Source organism: Dendrobates tinctorius, unplaced genomic scaffold (genome assembly GCF_039654945.1).
Source record: "Dendrobates tinctorius isolate UK_male_01 unplaced genomic scaffold, ASM3965494v1 ptg000243l, whole genome shotgun sequence".
Taxonomy (NCBI): domain Eukaryota; kingdom Metazoa; phylum Chordata; class Amphibia; order Anura; family Dendrobatidae; genus Dendrobates; species Dendrobates tinctorius.
In genome coordinates, this window is record NW_027361910.1 from 8,053,949 (window position 1) to 8,069,019 (window position 15,071).

The following is a 15,071-nucleotide window of genomic DNA, read 5'->3' on the forward strand; positions in this document are numbered from 1 at the left end:
AGGCTCAAGTGGAGGAAGAGTTTGATGTGTCTGTATGGGTGGAAGAGGAAAGGGAGGAGTGATCATTGTTTTTTTTAGTATTGTTATGGTTCTTTTATGTAACACTACAATTTAGAAAACTAAACTAGCTACCTAGAGCCACAAGGAGTAGATCCAAGTGGAGGAAGAGGTGGACATAGCAGTATAGGTGGAAGAGGCAAGGGAGGAGTAATCCAACACTATTTATTTTGTAGGCAACTGACTTCAAATAACATACTGTAGAATGAAACCAAAATAAACGAACAAGCTACAACCAGGGGGTGGAGATCCAACTGGAGGAGGTGGTGCTGGTGTAGGTGGAACAGGAGGTAGCCGCCACAGCATTTGTGTTTTTTTCATTTGGGGAGGAAGCACCCTTATGAAACAAATGGCAAATAGAGTTGAAGACTGGCTGGGTGTGGCTTTTATATTTGTCTAGTCATCCAAGTCCTGTTGTATGGAAGCCTGTTTCAATTTAAGGAGTATTAGCTTCCTCACGTTGGATGTGGACAGGCCGATGCGCCTGTCCGTGATGACACCCCTTGCTGTGCTAAACACACTTTCTGACGGTACACTTGTCCAAGGGCATGCCAGCACCTCCAGGCACAAAGGGCAGGCTCAGAACATGTGTCCAATTTATAGACTGAGAAGTTAAATGGAGCAGACCCATCTGTTCCACCATGCTATTTGTAATGCTGCCTGCTGCGAATACGGACTGTATCAGATGGTGGTGCCACGCTAACCCTGCCTATTGAGGTGCTGGCAGTCTCAGCTGCATTGGCAACTTCCTACTCCGCCTTGTTGTTCTACTGAGTGTGTGCTTGTAGTCATGCATTTTGTAATCTCTCTCTAGTGATGCAAGTAATGATGGCACATTTTGCTTGTCCTTATAGCATGAATCCAGTAGGGTGGCCACCCAGTAATCTGCACTAGTAACAATACAGGCAACTTGGCAGTCATTGCACCATGTTTTGGCTCATCAAAGCCAGGCTGAGACAATGACAAGTTGCCCTGGTTGGGAGGTATATCGTCTGGGTACTCTATATCCCCCCAGCCACGCTCCAGTGATGCCCATGAGCTGATCTAAGTGCCACTCTGCTGTGAACACGGTTGTTCCTCCTGCCCCTCCCAAACTATGCCCTGGTGTCATGCACCGTGTGGGAAGATTAAGTGAATCACGAGGGGAAGGAAGCCCAAATGCTACGGAAAGGGGGAGTGGAGACCCCTAGGCAGATCTAACAGCACCCTGCTTTCCCTACCATCTCTATATTGGTTTCACACCAATCTCCGAGCAGGAATCTAAGCCCTGTATATACTGTACCTAGAGCTAGGCACTGGATAGGGAAGGGGAGTGAGCAGTGGTCAGTGCCTACTGCGCACTAAAGAGAAGGGAGACAAGTGATAAGAAACTTAGCTTGAGCAGACTGCAGAGAGGTAACACCAAACATCCTCCAAGAGCACCATAAAGGAAGTAAGCCGACTCCTGTAGTTCGAAGCCTTCACAAGGGTAAATGTGAACATCACCGGCGGCTCCCTGAAGCAGACTGAGAGTCTATAAATACCCAAGTCCAGGTGAGTAAATTAAGAGCCGGAGGGAGGTTGCCACTGGGTTAAAAAATCAGAAGGATTAAAAAGGAGTCTGCAATGCCAAACACAGAGATCATCTGCAGCCAGATGCAGAGTGACTAACATTTGAAACACCTGATTGTACAGTTGGGTACAATGCCGATGTAGGGATAGTAACACCCACCGATCCATGTGTGGATAGCAGGTCTGATAAAGGTGTCAATTAGCTCTGCTCCTCTTCCTCCTGTGCCACCAACTCATCAATCATGGCCTGAATTTTTTTTCCAGCAGGTATATAAGTGGCATAGTAATGCTGATAATGGTGTATTCGAAGCAGCACAACACGGCACACATGTCCCACATGGAGGTCCAGTATTTCACTCAGCAGTGCGTGCTGCAGATGAAACTTCACCAATTGACTGCTGCTTGCACTGTTTCTCCAGCATATGCAAGGTGGAGTTCCACCTTGTTGGTACATTGCATATCAGTCAGTGATTGGGAAGGAAAAAGTGACGCTGTAGCACAGACAGGCGAGCAGCAGCAGGGTAAGAACGACGAAAGTGTGCACACGTTGCCCACACTTTCAGCAGCAGCTCTGACATGTGGGTAAGAGGTTCACAGGCAGCAACCAATCATCTGTCTGCTGTTTGATCTCAGTACACAGCTCCTATGTGTTGCGGAATTTGTCCCCCAAACACAGCCCCTGGCTGTGCTCAAGTTGGTGGTGCAGATCTTCTTGTGACCGAATGAGGCAGTAAAGTAGGAGGCAACCTGGACAGATAAACTTCCAACAAAATTATGTGGAGGTGGTAGGACACCTTCCACAACTGTCCCAGCCTAAACTACATTTACCCAGTGGACAGTTAAGGAGATGTAATGTACCTGGCCGTGCTTACTAGTCCACGTATCGTTGGTTATGTTTATCTTGCCACTGATGGCTTTGCGCAGTGCACACCTGACTTGGGCTGCAACATGTTTATGCAGGGTAAGGATGGCCGACCTGGAAAATTAGTGGTGGCTGGATACAGCAAACTGCGGGACCACTACCGCCATCAGTGTTTAAAACTGTCTTCACCAGTCAGAAAGGCAGCATTTCAAAGGCCAGTAATTTGGAAATTATGTCATTCAGGACTAAGGCTCATGGGTGGCAAGAATTTTAGGGATGGAAAACTCAACACCTCCAAGGAATGCTCATAGACACTGGTGGTGATGCTTGATCGTGAGGAAGAGGCCTAGAACACAGCAGAAGAGGGAGCAGGAGGAGGCTCAGCTCTATCATGCTTTTTAAGGTGTGTTTGAAATTCAGATGGCTCTGGTTCAGAAAATGTATTCCTTGCTTCAGGAGCTGACGACACGGAGTGCAAACCACCTGTCGCTTGTCGGCAGCACATTCCATAAAGAAATGCGTCAGGTAGCTCTTATGAGCAGGCTTTGGTGTGCTGATTTCAGTGGTGCGATGGGCAGTAGCAGCAGACCTACTTGCTAGAGGCTTTGCACCCTGCTCCCTCTTTTGCTGTGCTGCTGTGGCATGCTCCTCTTCCACCAAACTGGATGGCTTCCACTCCATGTGGGGTCTAGGACCTCATCATCCCACGCCTCATCTTCCACCGACTCCTCAACCATGCCCTTCTTGCCAGTCTGCAGAAAGACACTTGTCAACTGAGTTTCTTCATCATCTGATGTGTTTTGGTGGTCCACTGAGCAAGTGTGCATTAGGCCTCCCCAATACTCATGCTGCAACCTAAGTGCTTGCGCATCAGTGCACTAAAGTTTCTTCCACTTCTGGGGAAGGTGAATGGGCCACGGAATCCCAGTTAGTGGAGTTATCAAAAAGCAGAAGAGGCTGATTTGCAAGGGGGTGAGGTGGAAGCCGGATGACCACGGTCCTCAGGTGCCTGTGCACTTTCTGCTGTGGACCAGGTGGAAGATAATGCAACTATAGCCACTTTCAGCCATCCAATCTAACACCTTTTCAGCATCTTGTTGCCTCGCCATTCGGGCCTATGAAAGTACGCATAATGTCCTGTCGCCTGCGTGCACCAAAGGAAGGTGTTGTGTTTGGGCATGTAGCAGGTATATAAAATGACCATATACAAAAGAGGAAAAGTTTCAGCTTCATAAAATCCAAAACATGTATTAGAAAATCTCCTTTAAAATTGTGATGGCAGGATAAATTTCAATTGATGAAGTATGCAGCAATGTGTTTCAAACACTCAAATGCCTCCTTTCTCAAAGCTGAAACTTGAAAGGTCCTATATTTACTGTATTTTTTCATATAACCAATAGGAATCCACTCCTGTATCACGATTGACAAACAGATCCTTGAAAAGGATTATTGCAAAAAAGTAACAAAAAATGAAACCTAAAATGAAGATAAAAATATGAACAACCATTTAGATACATTAATTATGAAACAATTTTTGTGGGCATTTAAACCTGCCGGAAAACAAGTTGTCAAGTAAAAAATTCAGAATGCCTCTCTGGTCATCAGCTGTCTCCTCCCCTCAGTGAGTTCATTATCCTTTCAATTCTGGATACTCTCAACGATGTTGTGCATCTTTCAAGACAATAAAAGTGCTTTGATGCAGAAGAAGTAGCATAATTAGAGATGCAAAGAAAGACCATGTTCGTTAAATATTCTGAAATCCTCACTTTTACATTTCTCGTGGTACAAACAATATAAATTAAATCCAATTTAACAGTATCGCTGCAACCCTTATCGACCGCCGATACGCCTTTTAACGGCGATAGTTAAGGTACTTAAACCACAGTGCCGTTAAATAATAGTCGACTTTTCTCTGGGGTCTTAGCTGAAACATGATTTGCGTCGGTTTTTCCCGACCCGGTTTTGCGATCACCGTTAACAGTATAACTGTGACCACAAAAAAAAAAGAAGTCAGATGTGCCATTTAATTTCTCTCTCCTCTGGTGTGATCGCACATCAGAGGAGAAATTCTGTCCCTGATCCCCCGGCTGCTCCTCGGCCATCCTGCTTCCCCCCATGGGCACTGCCATCTTCTTCCGGGAAGAAAATGGCGGATGCACGTGCAGTGCATCCACGGAGATCTGCCAGCCGGCACCCGACAACAATAGGAAGATTTTTCTTATTGGTCATTGTGGTAGACCCTTATCACTGTGATCAAAATGATAAAATAGTCAATGAACGCCCCCTTTATTAGGGAATAATAATGAAATACAGAAAATGTATTTATTTTCATTTTCCCACTAGGGTTAGAGTTAGGCTAAAGTGAGTTGGGCTAAAGTTAGGGTTGGAATTAGGGATATGTTGGGGTTATGTTTGGGATTAGGGAAGTGTTGGGGGTAGGGTGGTTGTGGTTAGGGTTATGGTTAGGATTAGCGGTGTGTTGGGGTTAGGTTTTTGGTAAGAGTTATTGTGGGCTAAAAATCATTTTTGTGGAAAAAGATATTTTATTTTCAAGGCTCTGCATTATAAACTTTAGTGAAACACTTGGGGTTTCAAATTTCTCACAACACATCTAGATGAGTTCCTTGGGGGGTCTAGTTTCCAAAATGGGGTCACTTGTGGAGGGGTTTCTACCGTTTAGGCACATCAGGAGCTCTGCAAACGCAACATGATGCCCGCAGACAATTGCATCAAAGTCTGCATTCCAAAATGGCGCTCCTTTCTCTTCCAAGCTCTGCCATGCACCCAAAAAGTGGTTCCCCCCCACATATGGGGTATCGGTGTAGTCAGGACATATTGCACAACTTTTGTGGTCCAATTTCTCCTCTGTTACCCTTGTGAAAGTAAAAATTTGGGGCTGAAAACATTTTTGTGGAAAAAATATGATTTTGTATTTTCACGGCTCTACGTTATAAACTTCTGTGAAGCACTTGGGGGTTCAAAGTGCTCACCACACACCCAGATAAGTTCCTTAAGGGGTCTATTTTCCAAAATGTTGTCACTTGTGGGGGGTTTCCACTGATTAGGCACATTAGGGGCTCTCCAAACGTGACATGGCGTCCAATCTAAATTCCAGACAATTCTGCATTAAAAAAATCCAACGGTGCTCCTTACCTTCCAAGCTCTTCTGTGTGCCCAAACAGTGATTTACCCGTACTTATAGGGTGTCGGGCGTACTCAGGACAAATTGGACAACTTTTGGGGTCCAAATTCTCCTGTTACCCTTGGGAAAATAAAAAATTTTCACAGCTCTACGTTATAAACTTCTGTGAAGCACTTGGGGGTTCAATGTGCTCACCACACTTCTAGACAAGTTCCTTAGGGGGTCTAGTTTCCAAAATGGGGTCACTTGTAGGGGGATTCAACTGTTCAGGCACATCAGGGGTCTTCAAACATGACATGGCGTTCGATCTCAATTCCAGCCAATTTTAGTTTGAAAAAGTGAAATGGCGCTCCTTCCCTTCCATGCTCGCTGTGCACCCAAACAGTGGCACCCCCACATGTGGGGTATCGGCGTACTCAGGACAAATTGGACAACTTTTGGGGTCCAATTTCTCCTGTTACCTTTGGGAGAATAAAAAATTGGCTACTAAAAGATCATGTATGTGGAAAACATATGATTTTTTATTTTCACACTCGGGCATTATAAACTTCAGTGAAACACCTGTGGGTACAAAGTTCTCACCTCACATCTAGATAAGTTACTTGGGGGAGTCTAGTTTCCAAAATGGTGTCACTTGTGGGGGGTATCCACTATTTAGAAAAATCAGGGGCTCTGCAAACGCGACATGGCATCCGATCTCAAATCCAGCCAATTTTGCGTTGAAAAAGTAAAATGGCACTCCTTCCCATCCGAGCTCTGCGGATCCATCGCAGATTGTGAAAAACTGACGTGACAGATCCGTTTTTTCAAAGGATCCGTTAGAAAAACAGATCCGATGCATGTTTTTCATCCGTTTTTTGACGGATCCGTTTTTAAAAACGCCAACAGACAGATCTATAGTGAGGTATCTAGATAGATAGGGGATAGATAGAATGCATAGATATACTATATCTATAGATGTATCCATAGATACATCCATAGATATACATAAATATATGGATATATCTATAGATATATCTAAGGTTATATCTATAGATATATCCATATCTATATTTTGATATATCTATGTATACATTTAGATAGATAACTAATAGCAAGGCCGTGTTTATTAGTGAATATATTTATTTTTTATTTTTAAAAACGGGAAAAAATGGCGTGGGCTCCTGCGCAATTTTCTGCGCCAGAGGGGGAAAACCGATGGCCGGGGGGCAAATATTTGTAGCCTGGGAAAGGGGTAATACCCATGGCCCCTTCCCAGGCTATGAATATCAGCCCACAGCTGTCTGCATAGCCTTTACTGGCTATTAAAATAGTGGGAACCTAAAAATAAATGACGTGGTGTCCCTATACATTTTATAGCCAGAAAGGCTACACAGACAGCTGCAGGCTAATATTCGTAGCCTAGGAAAGGGCCAAGGATATTGCTCCCCCCCCCCCTGGCTACACATACCAGCTCGCAGCCGCCCCAGAAATGGCGCATCTCTAATATGCGCCAATTCTGGCACTTAGCCCCTCTCTTCCCACTGCCGTGTAGCGGTGGCATATGGGGTAATAAGGGATTAATGTCACCTTGCTATTGTAAGGTGACATTAAGCCCGGTTAATAATGGATAACCCTCCAGAAGTGTATCATTGGAGATAAGCCTCTCGCTTTACGGCACTACGGCGTGAGAAAATTATCACGCTGTAGCGCCGCAAAGTGACAGGTGAACTCCGGTGACCTGTCGGTGGCGGAGTGATACAATGACGGAGATAATCCTCCGCATTGTATCACTGGAGCCCCTGGAGAATGGTCGCATGAGCTGATATGACAGCTCTCCACGAGAGATTGTCGTGGGACAATCGTATTAATTGGATTACGTTGGACACGGAGTATATTGTTGGTTTATTAAAAAATTTTTCAGGTGATCGAGGGCTTTGGGGATTAAATGTAGATGGTGAGTACGGACTATATGTGTGTATGATTTTTTTTTTTTTTCATTCAACACATTAGCCGGATGATGGGACTACTACTGTCCCATCATTGGCTAATGTGTCAATCAATCACTGTAGCAGGCATAGCATGATGGGACTTGTAGTCCCATCGGACGATGCCTGCATACACATACAAACACATACACACACGCAGGCCCCCGCACACACCATGCAGGCACACAGTGTTGGCGCACAGTCATTTGTCGGACAGTGACGGATCCGTCGCCCATAGGCTTCCATTCTAGAAAAAAAATCGGACATCGACGTTGTCTCCGGCCGACGGACAAAGAATATCCAACGGATCCATCGAACGACATATGAAACGTGCCGCCATCCGTCGCTAATACAAGTCTGAGAAAAAAACGGATCCAGCGGCATCAGTCGCCAGATCCGTTTTTTTCCAAATCTGATGGATTGTGACTGATGGCAATAAACTGATGTGTCACGAAAGGGGCCTTAAGGGCATGAAGATTGAAAGTTGAAAAATTGCGAAATTTTTGCCAAATTTCCGTTTTTTTCTCTCACAAATAAACGCAAGTAACATCAAAGAAATTTTACAACTATCATGAAGTACAATTTGTCACGAGAAAACAATGTCAGAATCACCGGCATCCATGGAAGCGTTCCAGAGTTATTACCTCAAAGGGACAGTGGTCAGAATTGTAAAAATTGGCCTGGTCATTAACATGCAAACCACCCTTGGGGGTAAAAGGGTTAAACAGTAGTAGATGTGCTGACAGCATAACACAGTGTAGAGCAGGCTCAGCTCCTGATCCATGCATCAATGTATAGTATTAAATCATTTGCAGAGAAGGGCTCCATCAACATGCCTTTTTTTTCCATTAGCAGATAGAATTTGACTTGCACAACACAGAAAATAGATCCACTAAACCATAGTGCATGGAAAGAAGAAAAATAAAGACCATTACATGTACTCAAATTGAGTAATCAAATTTAAATAAAAAACACCAATCCAAGCTGAATGTTTCAATAAATCGTCTTTACTTAACATAGCAATGTGCAGAAAGTAATTTTTAACAAACAAAAGGAATCTTATTCGTTTGAGAACAAAGAAAAAACATAAAGTTATAAACATTTGAAAAATAAGTCACTAGCTATTCATGTTTCTAATCCCACAAATTATATTTTGAGAATATTGTTTTAAGGTCTGTGAAGTTAGAGGTAGAAGAGCCGGTTGGCAAGAGACACATGTGGTTCTTTGTGTACACTCTGTCCCACCAAAAAGGCTAACTTATGGGCATATTGACAAGGTGCAGGAACTCTGATGACTCCCTGCGGAAAAAAAAAAAAAAAGGGGGCTTTAGATGTTATAAAGTGTTTTGTATGTTTGAATACTAGGATAGTTATATTATATACTCACAGGCCAATTGTAATAAAGATGGCACAGCTTGTACGTCAGTCTCTGCATGTAGTCTGGTTTCAAGGCACTAGTGTCGAACACAACATTGTAGTGGGTAGGGGAAACTGTGCCTTGTCTCACTGATTGGCTGATTATGAAGAAATCATACCTAAAAGCAGGAAGGCATTAAATCAATTTAAAATGCTTTCCTTTTGCATAAGTACTGGCTTCAAACATTTAGGGCATCACAGACTAAACTTCTGATACTCCAATAAAAAAATATTCAGCTCAAATTAATAAAGACAAAAAGAGCAATATACAGTACTGTGCGAATGTTTTAGAAGTGTTAATAATTTAATTTTATTTATCAATAAAATGCAAAGTGAGTTAACCAAATATAAATCTAAATCAAATCAATATTTGGTGACTAATTCAGCATAAATTTTTCTAGGTACACTTGAACACAAGTTTATTAAGGGGAACCTGTCAGCTGTTTTGGCCGCTATAAGATGCGGCCACTGCCTTTCAGGGCTTATCTACAGCATTCTAGTAATGCTTGTAGATAAGCCCCCGGTCTGATCTGCAAGGTAACAAAAATAAGTTTTATTATACTCACCAGGGGAGGGGTGCGGGATGGCGGCGGTCCGGTCTGATGGGTGTCGCAGGTCTGGCGCCTCACATCTTCTTGCGATGCCGCCCTCCTGCTTGTTTCATGCTTCCCCGGCATACTTCTCTGCCCTGTTGAGGGCAGAGCAAATTCCTGCAGTGCACAGGGTCTCTCTGACCTTTCTTTGCTCTGCCCCTCGACAGGGCAGGTGAGTACGCCTGCGCAGGAGCGCAATGCTGAGGAAGCATGAAGTAAGCAAGAGGGTGGTGCCGCAAGAAGGTGGGAGGAGCCGGACCCACGCCACCGATGTGACTGCTCCCCCCCCCCCGGTGAGTATAGTAAGTTATTTTTCTTATCTTGCTGGTCGGATCGGGGACTTATCTACAGCATTATAGAATGCTGTAGATAAGTCCTGACAGGCAGTGGCCCAATCTTATAGAGGCCAAAACAGCTGTCAGGTTCGCAGAGGTTGTTCCAAACATCTTGGAGAACTAATCACAGATCTTGATAGCACAAATAGGCTTCTGTCTCTTCATGTAATAGGACACCGACTTGATGTTGAGGTTCAGGCTGTGGAGCTATATTATCACTTCTAGGAATCCTTGTTCTATTTTATGTTCTTAATGACATTGGATGTATGTATGGGGTGATTACCCTGATGTTGAATAAATTTAACCCCTTTCTGACATCTGACGAAATACCTGGGCCTATTTCACTAGGGACAGATTATTACGTCATCGTGATCGCTCGTGCACACGGGCTGTGCACAGGCAATCGCTGCTGGGTGTCAGCTGACACTACATGCCAGGAGTGGTCTTGCACCGCTCCCGGCACCATAACCCCCTAAATGCTGTGATCGAACGCGATCGCAGAATTCCGGGCGCCAGTAAAGGGATGACAGCCCTTGTTGTGTTGAAATGGAGACCCCATGTCGTGACTCAAATGGCTCGCCTTCCATTTCGAGTTACTCACATATGGTGTATCGGCATGCTAAGAAATTACACAACTAATATTGGGGTCCATTTTTTCTGTTACCCTTGTTCAAATAAAAAAAAAATGGATCTGAAGTAAATTTTTTTGTGAAAATCATTTTTTTTCCCACATTCCAAAACTTCCTCTGAAGCACCTGAAGGGGTAATAAACTTCTTGAATGTGGTTTTGAGCACCTTGAGGGGAGCAGTTTTTAGAATGGTGTCCCTTTTTGGTATCTTCTATCACATAGACCCCTTTAAGTCACTTCAAATGTGAGGTGGTCCCTGGAAAAAAATGGTTCTGTAAATTTTGCTGGAAAAGTGAAAAATCACTGGTCAACTTTTAACCCTTATAAGTTCTTATCAAAATAAAATTTTGGTTCCAAAATTGTGCTGGTGTAAAGTAGACATGTGGGAAATGTTACCTATTAACGATTTAGTGGGACACATCTCTATGATTTAAGGGCATGAAAATTCAAAGTTGGAAAATTGCAAAATTTTGTCCAAATTTCTGCCCCCCCCCCCCTTCTCACAAATAAACGCATGTCATACCGAAGAAATGTTACCACTATCATGAAGTACAATGTCATGAAAAAACATCTCAGAATCAGTGGGATCCATTGAAGCGTTCCAGAGTTATGACCTCATAAAGTGGTCAAAATTGATCAAAATGGCCAGGCCAGGATGATAAAAACAAGCTTCAGGGTGAAGGGGACCTGTCAGGCCCGATAATGCTATTAAGCTGCAGATATGTGGTTAAAAGGGTGGCCTGGAGGTCACAGAAATTTTAATACAAATTTCTATCTATTTGATGCTGTAATCTAAACCAATTTGTAACATGATTGCATTACTGTTCCCTAAATAGTATTGTAGTAGTAGTTAGTAGTGCAGCACTCAACAATGTAGGGGTTCCCTCGATTTGGGCAACCCTTGAATACTTTAGTCACTAGGATTTATTGGAGTTCTAAATCTATAAGACGAACCTAGGTTTTAGAGGAGGAAAATAGGACAAAAAAAAAATGAAGCAAAAAATGTGATCATTTCTGTACTTAATATCCCCTATCCTGGTAAATATGGTCCCATCATCCCCATCCTGGTATGCATGCCTCATCCCTAGCCTGGTATGTATGGCCCCCTAATCCTTATCCTGGCAGGAATGATCGCCGCCATCCCTATACTGGTTTGTGGGGTCGCAACCTCGTCCAAGTAAGCATGGCCAGATCACTATCCTGGTATGCAGGGCCCCATCCTTAATCTGGTATGATTGGCCCCATCCCAGTCCAGGTATGCATGGCCCCATCCCAGTCCTAGTATGCACCCAGTCCGGGTATACATGGCCCCATCCTTATTCTGGTATGATTGGCCCCATTCTTATCTTGGTATGATTGGCTCCATGCCGCTCCTCGTATGCATGGCCCCATCCTTATCCTGGTATGATTGGCCCCATGCTGCTCCTGGTATGTATGGCCCCATCCTTATCCTGGTATGATTGGCCCCATCCCAGGCAGCATCATTTCTGTCAGGGGCCTTAAGGCTGAGCACCTTCATAATGCAATTAAACTGAACATTAACCCTTTATCTACAGGTAATAGCATTATTGGTCATGACACCTCAAGGATTTAAAATTATGTAGATGGATTATCCTTTTTACTGAGGGACTGACAGAAAATTATGGGCTACATCTACAAATTTTTACTATCTGCAGGAGGGGAAAATTTGAGGATATTAAATAAAGGAAAAGAAAAAATAATGCATCAGAAAACAATACATACCATTCAGGTCTGGTTACTTCTACATCAACAATGGTTCCAGGTGGAGGATTCTGAATTCTTCCATCCACATGAGCAAAGAATCTTGAACTAATCCTCTTCTTTACGACAACAACAGTTAGTTTGGGACTGAAAAAAAAAATCAAGTGTGATTTTTTTCCCCCAATAACTATACATAAATTATCTCACAGCCATAGAAGTAGTATCACTAGCAATGTTATGTAAATATACAATTACCTACTTGTGTATAAGCCGACCCCCCCTAATTTTGCCACAAAAACTGAGAAAACTTATTGACTCGCGTATAAGCCTAGGGTGGAAAATGCAGCAGCTACTGGTAAATTTCAAAAATAAAAATAGATACCAATAAAAGTAAAATTAATTGAGACATCAGTAGGTCAAATGGTTTTGAACATCCACATTGAATCACGAGCCCCATATAATGCTTCATACAGTTCATGATGGGCCCCATAAAATGCTCCATAGAATAATATGCCCCATATGCTGCTCCATAAAAATTATGGCCCCATAAGGTGTCCCATAGATTATGCCCCATAAGATGCTCAACAGATTATGCCCCCATAAAATGCCCCATAGATTATGCCCCATATGCTGCCCCATAAGATGCTCCATAGATTGACCCCATATGCTGCCCCAATAAGATGCTCCATAGATCATGCCCAATATGCTGCTCCATAGATTATGCCCCCATAAGATGCTCCATGGATAATGCCGCATAAGATGCTCCATAGATTATGCCCCCATAAAATGCTCCATAGATTATAGCCCATAAGATGCTCCATAGATTGGGAGTTGGAAGTTTCGCCCTCAGCATTTCGCCCCGCGCACATTTCGCCCCAGCAGTTCGCCCCCCCCGGATGTTTCGCCCCCAGCAGTTCGCCCCCGGATGTTTCGCCCCCGGATGTTTCGCCCCCAGCAGTTCACCCCCGGATGTTTCGCCCCCAGCAGTTCACCCCCGGATGTTTCGCCCCCAGCAGTTCACCCTGGATGTTTCGCCCCCAGCAGTTCGCCCCCAAAATAGGCAGGGAATTTCGGCCTTGTGTTTTAGCCCTAAGACTGCTTTCACAGTAGCCACTTTCCCAAGTGCTAAGCACTGGAAAATCGCAAAGAAGATTGCCAATTTTGAATATACTAGATGGTGGCCCAATTTTAATGTATCGGGTATTCTAGAAGGCACAGCCACGTGGCATGTTGCACAGGTTATGTAGTATATTGGACAGTCCACGTAGTACATTGCACAGGCCACGTAGTATATAGGACAGCCGACGTAGTATTTTGGACAGCGCACGTAGTAATTTGCACAGTCCACGTAGTAAATTGCACAGTTCACGTAGTAAATTGCACAGCGCACGTAGTCTAGGAATGTGGGCACTATATTCGTGTTTAAAAAAAAAGGAGATTTTTGTGTACTCACCGTAAAATCTCTTTCTCTTAGCCTTTAATTGGGGGACACAGAACCTTGGGTGTTATGCTGCTGTCCACTAGGAGGCGACACTATGCATAATCTGAAAAAGATTAACTTTGGCTCCTCCTCTGCAGTATACACCCCTGGACGGCGTCAGCCTTCTCCAGTTTTGTGCCAAAGCATAAGGAGGAACGTAACCAAATAACATAACCATGCCTGTAAGAAGGCTACTATGTACGAGCTCAAAGAATAATGAGAACTCAACAGGAAACAACGGCCCGTAAGGGCAACAGGGTGGGAGCTGTGTCCCCCAATTAAAGGCTAAGAGAAAGAGATTTTACGGTGAGTACACAAAAATCTCCTTTACTCTGTCGCCTAATTGGGGGACACAGAACCTTGGGACGTCCCAAAGCAGTCCCTGGGTGGGAAGCAGTGGACGAATATTGTGCTGACAGTCCCCTAGACTTGGGGTACTGCCGCCTGCAGAACCAGTCTACCCAGGCTCGCATCCGCTGAGGACTGGGTATGAACACTGTAGTGTTTCGTAAACGTGTGTAGGCTAGTCCAAGTGGCCGCCTTGCACACTTGTTCTGCCGAAGCCTGGTGCCGAATGGCCCAGGAGGCCCCTACTGCCCGTGTAGAGTGTGCCGTGATACCGGCCGGAAGAGGGGAACTGTTAAGTCGGTAGGCCTCATGTATGGTGGACTTGATCCACCTGGCAAGGGTAGCCTTGGAAGCCGGCAACTCCTTGCGACTACCTTCCGGAAGAATGAAGAGGGAATCAGATTTCCGGAAAGGTGCAGTCCTGGACACGTAAATCCGCAATGCTCTGACGAGGTCAAGCGTATGCAGAGCCTTCTCCACTCTATGGACCGGAACCGGGCAAAGGGAAGGCAGTGAAATCTCTTCATTAAGGTGAAAGTTGGACACAACCTTCGGAAGGAAGGATGGTACCGTGCGGAGAACCACCTTGTCCTGGTGAAAGGCTAGGAAAGGTCGTCTGCAGGAAAGTGCTGACAATTCCGACACTCTGCGTAACGAGGTGATAGCCACTAGAAAAACCACTTTCTGAGACAGAATGGAGAGTGGAACTCCTCTAAGAGGTTCGAAGGGTGGAGCTTGCAATGCTGTCAGGACCAGATTGAGGTCCCACGTATCCAGCGGACGTTTGTAGGGAGTAACCAATCGGGAAACTCCCTGGATGAAAGTCCTTACTTGCGGTTTAATAGCAATGCGCTTTTGAAAAAGGACTGAAAGCGCCGACACCTGACTCTTAAGCGAACTTAAGGATAGCTTGGCATCTAGGCCCGATTGAAGAAAACCTAGTACCTTCGGGAGGGAATAAGGGAGTGG

At 44.4% G+C, this 15,071-nt stretch overlaps 1 protein-coding gene across 3 annotated transcripts in view; it reads right to left on the minus strand.

The window, feature by feature from the left end:
- Nucleotides 1–8,564: 8,564 nt before the first annotated feature.
- The window catches only part of PIWIL1 (piwi like RNA-mediated gene silencing 1), a 376,145-nt gene continuing 369,638 nt past the window's right edge, over nt 8,565–15,071 (minus strand). For all 3 annotated transcript variants that reach the window (XM_073557066.1, XM_073557067.1, XM_073557065.1), the window contains 3 exons: nt 12,296–12,421; nt 8,967–9,114; nt 8,565–8,878 (listed from right to left, as the gene is read on the minus strand). In XM_073557066.1, coding sequence (XP_073413167.1) covers nt 8,762–8,878; nt 8,967–9,114; nt 12,296–12,421 — 391 coding nt within the window. In that variant the 3' untranslated portion in view covers nt 8,565–8,761. The remainder of the gene's footprint in view (nt 8,879–8,966; nt 9,115–12,295; nt 12,422–15,071) is intronic.